We start from the raw sequence: 14,958 nt of genomic DNA, 5'->3' as shown, positions 1-14,958 counted from the left end.
GTTAGCCATGGAAGAACCTAAAATTTGGTTAACACTTCCTGATCCATAAAGAAAGAAGAGGGGGGGGGAGAAATTAATGAAGAGAAGAAAAGAAGGAAAGAAAAGAAAGAAAAAGTAAGGAAGGAAAGAAGGTGGGAGGGAGGGAGGGAAGGAAAGGAGGAAGACAGGGAGGGGAGGAAGGAAGGAAAGGAGGAAGGAAGAATGCCAAGGACACAGACAGACAAACACCCATGGGAGAAATGAAAAGNGGCTATTCCAAAAACTTTACTTTTCCTCTCATGTTTTTATAGCTTTTTTTGTTACAAAAATCTCCTATGTAACAATAAAATTACCTCATACATAAAATGTTNAAAAATGGGAATTACAGCAGAAAGGAGGTGGTAAGTTCAAAGCACTGTTTCATTGTATAAGCTCATTATAAGTTCATATGTCCTTGTCTCTCCTAGTGAACACCTCTGGCCTATTTCTTGGATTAATCATTGAATAAAAGTTTTTTCTTATTCATTAATTTGTTCCAAACATGATTTTTTTTCTCCTAGTGCAATTTGTCAATGGCACACAAATGTATACATAGCACTAATTACACGTTTATTCTGTAGGGCACTTGAGAATACTTGTATCAATTTAGGAGCTATATAAAATCATGATTAGCAATCAGGAAATCATCAATTCATCTAAACCCCATTACTATATGAAAGTACATCTTCATATTGATTCCACAGGAAATCTACTCAATAGGGTAGTAAATACCCAGGAAATCATTAAGCTATGTATTAGTGAGAGGAAATCATGAGAGGAAAGAGAAGTAATATCTGAGTCAATGTCTCTGGGTTCTTGGCCTCTCAGAGTGCACCCATTATAGCCACGCACAACTCTGGCCTAGCTCCAGACATCTTACTTGTTTGGCACAGCCCTTCCTAGATGACTTCTGTCAGCAACTGAGGGGAACAGTGAATGAGGATTGGGGGCAGGGCACTCAGTGAGTTTTACTGGGTCAGTTGTACAGAGACAGGTTGCAGAGAGAACAAGCTAAACACANGTAAAGACAGAACCAGTCAGAGTTTGCAAAGGAGGCAAAAGATTAAAACATATTGCCAAAGGACGAATGAGCCCACGCAGAGGAAATTCAGAGACTGAGAGAAGTCAGATTGAACCAGTCAACTTTCAGATGGTGTAAGCCAGAAGAGCTGAGTTGAACCAGCCAGCCTGAACTTAGAAAGAGGTAGAGAGGGTCNGCTTATTCAGCACTAAGTCTCAAAGGCTGTAAACATTCTAGGCCTAGAATAAATTGTANGGAGTCTAGAAGCATCCAGAAATAGGCTTAGATTAGCAGATCTGAGTAAGGAAGCCTTGGAGATGACAATTAACTTCATGACAATAAAAGTTATATTTATAAATCCTCCTTNGCAGACAATGGTTTTGTCCATAAATCTTTATTTTATTTATTTAGAGAAGGCAGGTAGGCCATGGGTGTATTGGTTCATTAGAAGGCTGAATCCATCTGAAGAATTAATCCAAAATTAATCAGTAATTCCTATAGTGATTCTGCAGGCAGAAAGTTCTGGTATTCAGCATTAGAATGGACAAAGTGAGGGCACACTCAGCCTGATGGCACTCAGCAGTCCCTTGACCCTGTTCTCTGAGGAATTCCAGCCTGAGAGCAGCACTCAGTACTGACTGCAGAGATACTCACCTGATGGTGTTCACCCCAACTTATAAGTTCTTCATTTAGGGACAAATACTGAACACCATGAGATTCGAAGACAAACTGGCCAACCTTCACATGAGCTGTGGTACTGCTCTGCAGAGACTGGTAATTAAAGATGTCAAGCTTGGTTGCCGAAACCTCCTTGTTCACAATGTTCTCCTCATTGGAGCTTCTCACAAACTGGCCATTTTGTAAGAATGGATGGAGCTAAAAGAGAAAATAGTGATCAGAACATGCACTGTAAGTCACTGAGATGCACATAAACCTGTTTATTTAACTGTCCTCTCTGTCTATGAATGCACGTTCCTGTGGCTTTCATCAGTGTTCAGTTTATCAAACATTTATCATAGGGCTAATACAAAGTAGCAGTAGGGCTATATGTACACATTAGCATAGTCCTATGCTATTTACCAACACTGTCAACACTATTTACCAACACTATTCAAATTTGCAAGCTGAACTTTTCTCAGTCAGTCAGTGATGAAAGGAGAACTCTGTCCACCAGATACTAATTTTTATGAAAAATAAGAACAATTTGTCAGATTATATCAGAGAATCTTCTCTTTGCCAAGAATATCACTGTGCAAGGAAAAAATAGTATGGAGTGCTAATATTTAAATGTGACAACCATGTGACTGTTCCCAAAGCACAGGAAACATTGGGAAAGAGGGTATGGAGAGAATGCAAGAGCCAGATACTGGTTAGGAGATCCATGAAATGTTATCATTTAGGTGTGACATGGTAATGGCACTCATCAGCTTGTGGCAGCTAAGTTTGTCTGTATGGGACCAGCAAAAGATTGAGGCCATAAAAATATTTAATCACAGATGAGAGAGGCAACTCATGGAATCCAGCCCCTCATAGAATCAATGTTAGAAACCAAAGGATTCTAAAGGAGAGGAAGTCATTGTCATCAGAAATACCACACTTTTGCCTTCCTTCTGCATCAGTGGATAGCTGCATGCTCATGCCCACATGGAAGGCCTTTGGGTCATAAATACAGTGGGTCATGAAAAAAAAAAGCAAAACACCAAATACATGAATATAAGATGGAGACATGGTGGGAGACTGGAAGGTCTGTGAGGATGGAGAGAGAGAGTTAATATGAATGAACAGACAGTATTATATACTTGTATGCTTGTATGTAGAATTCAAAGAATGCATTATTTGAACAGAACATATATGATGGATATAAAAACAACTACATCTAACCTTATAATTTAAACTATGAAGAGCAAATAAACAATTCTCTGAAGAAATGTGAAAAGTATCTTTTCCTTAGAGAGGATGATGATTAACACAAAAGATTGAATCAACAAAACCATCCTCTTAAAGTGAAGGGCAAATGAATGTGACCTGAGATTAAAATACAAAGGAATAAAATTTTGGTCATGTTCCACCCTTGTAGCAATGCTAAAGGAAACTTTCAGAGAAATGAAAAATTGTATAAGCTAGAAAATTAAACTAACATAAAGAAAAGAAATGAAGCAGAATACCACAGTAAAATTGAGCATTGTATTTTCTTTATATTTCTAGTAGGCTATAATCTGATCAAAACCACAAAATGGAAATAATAACACATAGCTACATCTTTAGATACATTAAACGCTTGACAGAACAGTTACAACAAATAGGAAAGAGGTGGCTACCAGGGATGACTCTAACTGCTGGAGCAGGAGAGAGAGCCATCTTGTATCCTGGAACCCTCAGAGCCCAGTCTGAGCAGGAAAGCCTGTGGAATGCAGAAGCAATGTAGCTTCTGGGACAGGCCCATTTCTGGCCATAACCTTCAGCCAGGAAGCAGATCTGAGCACCAGACATCTGCACTCCTCTCCCATCAGAGGAGAGGTGGCCTGAAGAGAGTACTCTGTCCACTGAGACCCAGGGGAGAGTTGGACTCCAAGGAGTGCTGACAGAGGCTAACATTTTTACAGGAGGAATAAGCCCCAGCCAGAGACAACTTTAATAACTAATACCAGAAATTACCAGGTGGTTAAAGGCAAACTTAAGAATCTTACTAACAGAGACCAAGACCACTCACCATCACCAGAACCCAGCACTGCCATCTCAGCGAGTCCCGGATACCCCAACATACCTGAATAGCAAGATTCAGATTTAAAATCATATCTCATTATGCTGGTAGAGGATTTTAAAAAGGGCAGGAATAACTCACTTAAAGAAATACAGGAAAACACTGCTAAACAAGTAGAAGCCCTTAAAGAAGAAATACAAACATCCCTTAAAGAATTACAGGAAAACACAACCAAACAGGTGATGGAATTGAACAAAACCATCCAAGATCTAAAAAGGGAAGTAGAAGCAATAAAGAAAACCCAAAGTGAGACAACTCTGGAGATAGAAACCCTAGGAAAGAAATCAGGAACCATAGATGGGAGCATCAGCAAGTGAACACAAGAGATAGAAGAGTCTCAGATGCAGAAGATTCCATAGAGAACAGGGACACAACAATCAAAGAAAATGCAAAATGCAAAAAGATCCTACCTCAAAACATCCAGGAAATCCAGGACACAATGAGAAGACCAACTCTACGGATAATAGGAGTAGATGAGAATGAAGGTTTTCAACTTAAAGGGCCAGTAAATATCTTCAAAAAAGTTATAGAAAAAACTTCCCTAACATAAATAAAGAGATGCCCATGAACATACAAGAAACATACAGAACTCCAAATAGACTGGACCAGAAAATAAATTCCTCTCGACACATACAAAACAGAACAACAAATGCACTAAATAAAGATAGAATATTAAAAGCAGTAAGGGAAAAATGTCAAGTAACATATGAAGGCAGATCTATTAGAATTAGAGTTCTCACCAGAGATTATGAAAGCCAGAATATCCTGGACAGATGTTATACAGATCCTGAGAGAACACAAATGTTAGCCCAGGCTACTATACCCAGCAAAACTCTTAATTACCATAGATGGAGAAACCAAAGTATTCTAAGATTAAAACAAATTCATACAATATCTTTCTTTGAATCCAGCCCTTCAAAGGTTAATAAAGGGAAAACACCAACACAAGGAAGGACACTACACCCTAGAAAGAGCAAGAAAGTAATCCTTCAACAAACCAAAAAGAAGACAGCCACAAGAACAGACTCCCAAATTTAACAACCAAAATAACAAGAAGCAACAATTACTTTTTTTTAATATCTCCTAATATCAATGGACTCTATTTCCCAATAAAAAGACATAGACTAACAGACTGGCTACACAAATAGGACCCAACATTTTGCTCCTTAAAGGAAACATACATCAGGGAAAAAGACAGACACTACCTCAGAGTAAAAGGCTAGAAAATAATTTTCCAAGCAAATGGTCCAAAGGAACAAGCTGGAGTAGCCATTCTAATATTGAATAAAATTGACTTCCAAAACAAAGTTATCAAAAAAGACAAGGAGGGGCACTTCATACTCATCAAAGGTAATATCTACCAAGATGAACTCTCAATCCTGAATATAAATGCTCCAAATGCAAGGGAAGCCACATTCATTAAAGAAACTTTACTAAAAGCTCAAAGAACACATTACACTTCACACAATAATAGTGGAAGACTTCAACACCTGACTCTCATCAATGGACAAACCCTGGAAACAGAAACTAAACAGAGAAACATTGAAACCAACAGAAGTTACGAAAGAAAAGGAATTAACAGATATCTACAGAACATTTTATCCAAAAACAAAAGGATATACCTTCTTCTCAACACCTCATGGTACCTCCTCCAAAACTGACCATATATCTGCTCAAAAAACAGGCCTCAACAGATGGAAAAATATTGAAATTATCCCATGCATCCTATCAGATCACCACGGACTAAGGATGATATTCAATAACAGCATAAATAGTAGAAAGTCAACCTTCACGTGGAAAATGCACAACACTCTACTCAATGATACCTTGGTCAAGGATGAAATAAAGAAAGAAATTAAAGACTTTTTAGAGTTTAATGAAAATGAAGCCCCAACATGTCCAAACTTATGGGACACAATGAAGGCAGCCCTAAGAGAAAAACATAGCCCTGAGTGCCTCCAAAAAGAAACTAGAGAGAGCATACACTAGCAGACTGACACCACACTTAGAAGTTCTAGAATGAAAGGAAGCAAATTCACCCAAGAGGAGTAGATGGAAGGAAATAATCAAACTTAAGAATGAAATCCACCATGTGGAAACAAAAACAACTATTCAAAGAATCAACCAAACCAGGAGCTGGTTCTTTGAGAAAATCAACAAGATAAAAAATATCCTTAGCCAGACTACCTAGAGGGTACAGGGACATTATCCTAATTAACAAAATCAGAAATGAAAAGAGAGAAATAACAACAGAACCTGAGGAAATCCAAAACATCATCAGATCCTACTACAAAAGTCTATAATCAACAAAACTGGAAAACCTGGATGAATTGGATAATTTCCTAGACAGATACCAGGTACCAAAGTTAAATCAGGATCAGATTAACCATCTAAACAGTCCCATTTCCCCTAAAGAAATAGAAGCAGTCATTAATAGCCTCCTGACCCAAAAGCCCACGACCAGATGGGTTTAGTTTAGAGTTCTATGAGACCTTCAAAGAAGACCTAACTTCAACTCTAATCAAACTGTTCCACAAAATAGAAACAGAAGGTACACTACGCAATACATTCTATGAAGCCACAATTACTCTGATCCCTAAACCACACAAAGATCCAACAAAGAAAGAGAACTTCAGACCAATTTCCCTTATGAATATCAATGCGAAAATACTCAATAAAATCCTTGCAAACTGACTCCAAGAATACGTCAAAACAATCGTCTATCATAATCAAGTAGGCTTCATCCCAGGGACGCAGGGATGGATTAGTATATGGAAGTATATCAACTTAATCCACTATATAAACAAACTCAAAGACAAAAATCACATGATCATTTCATTAGATGCTGACAAAGCATTTGACAAAATTCAACACACATTCACGATAAAAGTCTTGGAAAGATCAGAAATTCAAGACCCCTACCTAAATATAATAAAAGCAATCTACAGCAAACCAGTAGCCAACATCGAACTAAATGGAGAGAAGCTGGAAGCAATCCCANTAAAATCAGGGACTAGACAAGGCTGCCCACTTTCTCCCTACCTATTCAATATAGTANTTGAAGTCCTAGCCAGAGCAATTCAACAACAAAAGGAGATCAAGGGGATANAAATTGGAANGGAAGAAGNCAAANTATCATTATTTGCAGATGATATGATAGTATATATAAGTGACCCTAAAANTTCCNNCAGAGNACTCCTAAACCTGATAAACAGCTTCAGTGCAGTAGCTGGATATAAAATTAACTCAAACAAATCAGTGGCCTTTCCCTACACAAAGGATAAACAGAATGAGAAAAAAATTAGGGATACAAAACCCTTCACAGTAGTCACAAAAAGTATAAAATACCTTAGTGTGAACCTAACTATGAAAGTAAACGATCTGTAAGAAAGAAATTGAAGAAGATCTCAGAAGATGGAAAGATCTCCCATGCTCATGGATTGGCAGGATTAATGTAGTCAAAATGGCTATCCTGCCAAAAGCAATCTACAGATTCAATGCAATCCACATTAAAATTCCAACTCAATTCTTCACTGAGCTAGAAAAGAAAATTTGCAAATTCATCTGGAATAACAAAAAACCTAGGATAGCAAAAACTATTCTCAACAATAAAAGAATCTCTGGTGGAATCACCATGCCTGATTTCAAGCTGTACTACAGAGCAATTGTGATAAAAAAAAAAAATGCATGGTACTGGTACATCAANAGACAGGTAGATCAATGGAATAGAATTGAAGAACAAGAAATGAACCCACACACACCTATGGTGACTCGATCTTTGACAAGGGAGTTAAAACAATCCAGTGGAAAAAAGACAGAATTTAATTTTTTTAATTTATTTTTTGTATTTTTATGTTCATTGCAGCCTTATTTATTTTTTTAACTTTTTTTATTAGATATTTTCTTTATTTACATTTCAAATGCTATCCTAAAAGTTTCCTATACCCTCCCTCTGCCCTGCTCCCTTATCTACTCATTCCCACTCCTTGGCCCTGGCATGGCACAACTGGTAGTTATGTAGAAGCATGCATATTGATCCATTCTTCTCTCCTTGTACAAAGCTCAAGTCTAAGTAGATCAAAGAATTCCACGTAAAACCAGAGACACTGATCCTTATAGAGGAGAAAGTGGGGAAAATCCTCAAAGATATGGGCACAGGGGAAAAATTCCTAAAGAGAACAGCAATCGCTTGTGCTGTAAGATCAAGAATTGACATATGGGACATCATAAAATTGCAAAGCTTCTGTAAGGCAAAGAATATTGTCATGAAGACAAAAAGGACAACAACAGATTATGAAAGGAATTTTACCAATCCTAAATCTGATAGAGGACTAATATACAATATATACAAAGAGTTCAAGAAGCTGGAATCCAGAAATTCAAATAAACCCATTAAAAAATNNGGTACAGAGCTAAGCAAAGAATTCTCATCTGAGGAATACTGAAGGACTGAGAAGCACCTGAAAAATGTTCTACATCCTTCATCATCAGGGAAATGCAAATCAATACAACCCTAAGATTCCATCTCACACCAGTCAGAATGGCTAACATTAAAAATTCAGGTGACAGCAGATGCTGGCAAGGATGTGGAGAAAGAGGAACACTCCTCCATTGTTGGTGTGATAGCAAGCTTGTACAACCACTCTGGAAATCAATCTGGTGGTTCCTCAGAAAATTGGAATATTCATCAATACCACTCCTGGGCATATACCCAGAAGATGTTCCAACTGGTAATAAGGACACATGCTCCATTATATTCATAGCATTCTTATTTATAATAGTCAGAAGCTGGAAAGAACCGAGATGTCCCTCAACAGAGGAATGGATACAGAAAATATGGTACATTTACACAATGGAATACTACTCAGCTATAAAAAAAACAATGGATTTTTGAAATTCTTGTGCAAATGGATATATATGGAGGATATCATCCTTAGTGAGGTAACCCAATCACAAAAGAAGTCACTTGATATACACTCACTGATAAGTGGATATTAGCCCAGAAACTTAGAATACTCAAGATACAATTTGCAAAACACAAGAAAACCAAGAAGAAGGAAGACCAAAATGTTGATATTTCATTCCTCATTAGAATAGGGAACAAAATACCCATGAAAGGAGTTACAGAGACAAAGTTTGGTGTTGAGATGAAATGATGGACCATCCAGAGACTGCCCCACCCATCCGATCATCAGCCACCAAACACAGACACTATAGCATATGCCAGCAAGATTTTGCTGAAAGGACCCTAATATAGCTGTCTCTTGTGAGACTATTCAGTGCCTGGTAAATACAGAATTGGATGTTCATAGTCACCTATTGGATGGAACACAGGGCCCCCAATGGAGGAGCTAGAGAAAGTATCCAAGGAGCTGAAGGGGTTTGCATCCCCATAGGTGGAACAACACTATGAACTAACCAGTATCCCCAGAGCTCATGTCTCTAGCTGCATATGTAGCAGAAGATGGCCTTTTAAGAATAGGCCATCATTGGGAAGAGTAGCCCCTTGGTCTTGCAAACTTTATATGCCCCAGTACAGGTGAATGCCAGGCCCAAGAAGTGGAAGTGGGTGGGTAGGGGAACATGGGTGGGGGGAAGGTAAAGGGAACTTTTGGGATAGCATTTGAAATGTAAATAAAGAAAATGTCTAATAAAAAAATAAGTTAAAGAAAAAGAAATTTGGACTTGGTATACTAAAAAGAATCAAAGTACACTTCAGAACATCAGACTTTCCAGAAGTTAAAAGTGACAGGAGAACAATAATGAGGATAAATAGAAAAAACAAAGAAACAAAACAAAAAAAAAAGCCAATAAGTCTTAACAAAGTTGACAAAATTCCCACTTATCTAGGAGAACCTTAATCCTTCAAAAATATGTCTGCTAAGCATGTCCAAGAAAAAGCCAAAGGAAAAAATATTCAATACATGTTTATGGAGATATTGACAAATCCATATAATTAGTTATGACTTCAACATGTCTTTATTGAATAGTTTATGGAACAATCATTTAGTGCAATCATTTTTTAGGGGAAATAATTTCTATGTTCATGAATAAGGAAACAATACTGTGGATATGTCAGTTCCATCAAAGTTATGCTATAGAGTCAATACAACCCAATGAAGAAGCTAGTAGGCTCTTCTATAGATATTAGCTAACTCAGTATGAACTATAAATATATGGAAAAGCAAAGACCATGTAGACATTACAGTACTACAGAATTTAAAGGAAGCTAATGAAGGCAAATAGCTCATAGTCTTACATTTACCAGAAGAAAAAGGCTGCTAATTTCTATTTTGTCTTTAAAGGGTCAAGAAATGGGATGTATTCTGGAGAGTCTACTCTCTCCCAGAAGGAACATGAGTGAGTTAGAATTCATACAAAAAATTCCCAGTAATCAGAAGCTCAATATAAACTGACAATGAAAGAATTTCTCCATAATATCATCCAGGAAGAACAATTAAACACAGTTAATTAGATAATCTATCGCTTCAAAGACATAAGAGAATGAACTCTGTTGGCTATCTTAAAGTATAGAGTATATTATTTGTAATTTAACTCAATACAGTGTATAGCTGATTTCTCAAAGGAACTTGTTCTTAATGCCTTAGCAATATAAAACTTATCTTGTAAGAAATGCTGAAAGAAGTTCTTCAAGATGAAATTAGAGCATACTAATTCATAAACAGGAAAAAATGCCAAAATAGAAAGTCATGGGCATAGATAGATAGATAGATAGATAGATAGATAGATAGATAGATAGATAGATAGATAAATAGATAGAGTAAAATTCAGTATACCCAAATTTAATAATGATGATTTATAAATAAATTCTAAGTATAAATCAGGGGTTTAAAAACAACAATAAAGGTAGTCATACTGATATGTTAACTGATACATAATATATGAAGATATAACATCAAAAACAGGGATAACTGGAAATATATAACTGTGCTTTTAATTGAACTTAAGTATAACACAGAGTTACAAGATATTTTTTATGTATGGTGGATAGGGAACAAAAACAGAGTGGAAAAGTAGAACAATAAACAGAGAAACAGAACCTTATCAAATCATATCACTATAGGAAATTACAAATGAAGACAAAAGGAAACCATAAAACATTGAATGAATAAATAAATAAATAAATAAATAACCAGTCATAAAAAGTAAGTCTTTACTCAGAAATAATTATTATTTTAACTGTAAAATAACTTTAGTCATACATTACTTAACAATCAGAATCAATTCTGGGAAATGCATTATTAGAAAATTTTGTGATTGAGCAAATATTTCAGAGTATGAAAGCACAAAAGAGCAGGATCACACTATCATTAGAAAAAAAAAGGTTATTAGACTACCACTGTATATGTGATTTGCCCTTTATTGAAACAATCATTTGTTCAACAAACTATATTTATATATTGAATAAATTCAACTGTCCACCAAAATACCAAGATATAATTATTTTTAAAATATACAATATAACTAGACTCTGCCCAAAGAGATTGAATTTTGCCATAGAACATAGAAGTGGAAGAATGGAAATGATAATTAATGTAGCTGATAATCAAAATAAGAAGGGGTAGATTTGAGAAGAGATTCCAGTGATCAGCATTCACTAGGTCCTCCATTCAATGCAGAACACTAAGAGAGATTGAGGGATGGATGGATGGATGGATGGATGGATGGATGGATGGATGGATGGATGAATAAATAGTAACATAGATAGACAGACCGAAAGTTACACAGATAGATATGTAGACAGATTTAAAAAAAAAAAAAAAAAGCAAGACTAGCTACACTTGAATGTAACTTTGGGGAGAGCAGAATTTAGGTCAAACACTAACATCAAAGGCAAGCTATGTCAAATAGTAACTGTGGAGAAAATTCATCAAGAAGATATAATAACCCCAAATATATTCAAGTATATAAAACAAATATTTATATAGCTAAAGTCAGAAAAAGACCACAAAATATCAGGAGTGGAAATCCATATCTCCACTTTCAGAAATGGACAAGTCATTCAGACTGAAAATCAAAGGGAAATATTGAACTTGAAGTTTACAGTAGATCAAATGGGCATGAGAGTTATATACAAAGCATTCTTCTCAAGATACGGAATACACATTCTTCTCTATCTTCTTTCTATTTATTTATTTTTTGTTTTTTTGGTTTTTTGTTTGTTTGTTTGTTTTGAGACAGGGTTTCTCTGTATATCCCTGGCTGTCCTGGAACTCAGTTTGTAGACCAGGCTGGCCTCAAACTCAGAAATTCGCCTGCCTCTGCCTTCTGAGTGCTGGGATTAAAGGTGTGCACCAGGCTACTATTGCTTCCCTGGTGAAGTCAGAAGTATATCACAGACCAGTATCTCAAATGAACATATATGCAGTAATCCTCAAAAACCACTTTGCAACATCTGATTAAATTAAATGTATAATGTTATTTGCAATAGAAGATGGGCTACCATACATATATTACTGAGTTTGAAATACATTGATAACAGAGTTTTAAAAAATATCATACCCCTCTCAACAGATACAGAAAATACATTAGAATATAACACATATTTGCTTAATCAAAATTTCAGTATATTCAGTAGAGAAGGAATATACCTCACCACATGAAACACCATATACAGGAAATTCCTACTGCACATAAAGGAGACTGTAACTTCTAAACAAATGATGCTAGAGAGTCAGGATGGTTGCCTATAGAATTTACTAGATGTATCATTGTTCCCACAATGCATGGAAATCATTCCACGGGATTCAAACACCTTCATACAAGCTATGAAACTAATAAAACAGGACAAAAGAATATCAGGACAGAAGTATAATTTAAATCTGTCTAAAAAGTACTCTAGTTAGAAGAGAAGGAAGAGGAGGAGGAGGAGGAGGAGAAAGGCACTTCAAGAAGCACATTGATAGTTGGAGACTATAATACCTCACTCTCAACAATGGATGAGTCATCCAGAAAAAAAACTCAAAAAATACTGGAGCTAAGAGATGTTATAAACAAATTGGACATTGCAACAATAAGATAGCTTAAGGAGATCAGAGAATACAAGTTAGAAAGTAAAAATTCAAGATTTTTTTTCAGATAATATCAGTGTATATATAACAACCACCAAAATTCTACAAAGGAACACCTATGGCTCATGAACAATTTCAGGGATGGCCACTGATACAAGATTAACTCAAATAAAGCTTAAGAGCCTTCCAATATACAAATAACAAACAGACAGGGACCAATCAGGGAAATAACACTCTTCATAATAATCACAAATAAATATATAATATTTGGGGGTAGTCAAATCAAGGAAGCAAAAGACTAGCATGAAAAAAGTTTAAGTCTTTGAAGAAAAATAAAAGATGGAGAGATCTACAGTACTCATGGATCAGTAGAATTAACATAATAAGCAGTAAAAGAACTTCCAGAGGTACCACCATCCCTAATTTTAAAGAGTACCACAGTGCTAGAGTAATAAAAGATACAAAGTATTCTCATAAAAACAGACATGTTGAGCAATGGAATTGAACGGAAGACCCAGCCATCAATCCACACACCTATGGACACCTTATGTTTTGTAAAGAAGCCAGCAATGCACAATAGAAAAGAGAAAGCTTCTTTAAAAATGAATGGTGCTGGTCTAACTAGATGTCTTCACTATGAAGAATACTAATAGATCCATATTAGCCCTGTACAAAACTCAAGGCCAGATGATGATCACAACATTAGAGCACCCTGGATGGAACACTGAACTTGATGGACAAAAAAGTAGGGAATATCCTTGAAAATATTTATAACTTCTTCTGTTATACATGCTAATTATGCTCCCCCAAAAAACTGTTGACAGAAGAGCATCTACACTCAAATAGCTTCTGGGAACCTATACGCAGGTAAATAAAGATTGGTAAATAAAGATGCTGACAGCCAATAGCTGAGCTGGACAGACAGAGTTGATACTTTTAGTGTTCTCTGGCTAGAGACAGAGAGAATGGAAAAAGAGAAAGAGATCCACAATGCCAGGAGAGTTAGAGAAGGAGAGATGCCATGACTGAGAAGGTTCAGGACAGGGAGACACAACTGCCATATAGGAGCTGAGAGAGTGCAGCCCACAAGGGCTGCCCAACTGGGTCCAGAGCAGCCATGGTAAAATACAAAATATAATAAATGATAATGTGATAATCAGAGGGAAGTGGTGTCAGCGACCCTCCCACCAGCAGGAAAGACTGCCACACAACAGGATTCTTCTACACACGTTTATTGGGAGAGCTTGATTGCTGTGGCAAAAGACCTCGAGCCCGAAAACTGGTGCTGCTTATATATGCTTAGGATGGGCTTGGAGCCCCCTGATTGGATATGCCATCAGAACCTCATTAACATGCTCTGGGGCGAGCAGTGACTCAGCGGGTACCCAAATGCACATGCGCACATTGCTTGTTTATCAAGAAAGCATGCAGGAAGTTGGTGCCATCTTGTAATGGTGAATTACCTGGCTTCCCACATCTCCCCCTTTTATATTTCTTATGGCCTAATCCAACGATCTAGCCATTAACTTCCTCAGGTAACAGCGATCGAGAAGGATATAGTTAATAACACACAACCACCCTTTCACGTGCAATGAGCCAAACTCTGCGAAGTGCAAGGGCTGGTCATGAAGGCAAATCTCACTCATCCCAGTGCAATGGGTTTACTTCCTTGGGGTGCAAGAGCTGAGATTTCGAATGCTTTTTGCAGCATAGCAAGCCACATTTCTGGGGAGTTTCCTTGTTCAATTGCCAACAGTGCTTGGGAAAGGACCATTTTGTCACGTTTATGTTGAGATCTGACTTTGCACACCAGCCAGAGCAAAATCACCACTCCACAGCATATAATAGCTCCAAATGTAAAAACTCCCACCCACTCCTTAAAGTAAGAGAATGCAGAGCTAAGCCAAGAGGTGAAATCACCAACAGAAATGTGTTAAGCAGAAAGATTAGCACTTTGAATACACCATGCACACAACATTCATACAGTACACAGCAAAAATTCCCCAGAAGACCATCCCTCCCCAATCCTTGAGGAAGCTGAAGGTGCTCTGGATCATCTTCAACCACTGCTGAGTGATGGCAATCTCCACATGGATGTTCCTGTTTCATGGGACAAATTAGCTGCA

The 14,958-nt window shown here is 36.9% G+C and overlaps 1 protein-coding gene across 1 annotated transcript in view; it reads right to left on the bottom strand.

The window, feature by feature from the left end:
• Positions 1 to 1,693: 1,693 nt before the first annotated feature.
• LOC110315187 (vomeronasal type-2 receptor 26-like) overlaps positions 1,694 to 14,958 on the bottom strand; it is a gene marked incomplete at both ends in the record, with an annotated part of 17,908 nt that continues 4,643 nt past the window's right edge. Inside the window, one exon of the mRNA XM_021189311.1 lies at positions 1,694 to 1,915. Coding sequence (XP_021044970.1) covers positions 1,694 to 1,915 — 222 coding nt within the window. The remainder of the gene's footprint in view (positions 1,916 to 14,958) is intronic.

The sequence above is a fragment of the Mus pahari genome, unplaced genomic scaffold (assembly GCF_900095145.1).
Source record: "Mus pahari unplaced genomic scaffold, PAHARI_EIJ_v1.1 scaffold_11563_1, whole genome shotgun sequence".
Lineage (NCBI taxonomy): Eukaryota > Metazoa > Chordata > Mammalia > Rodentia > Muridae > Mus > Mus pahari.
The sequence above is the reverse complement of the archived record's forward strand: the minus strand, read 5'-3'. Positions and strand labels throughout refer to the sequence as shown.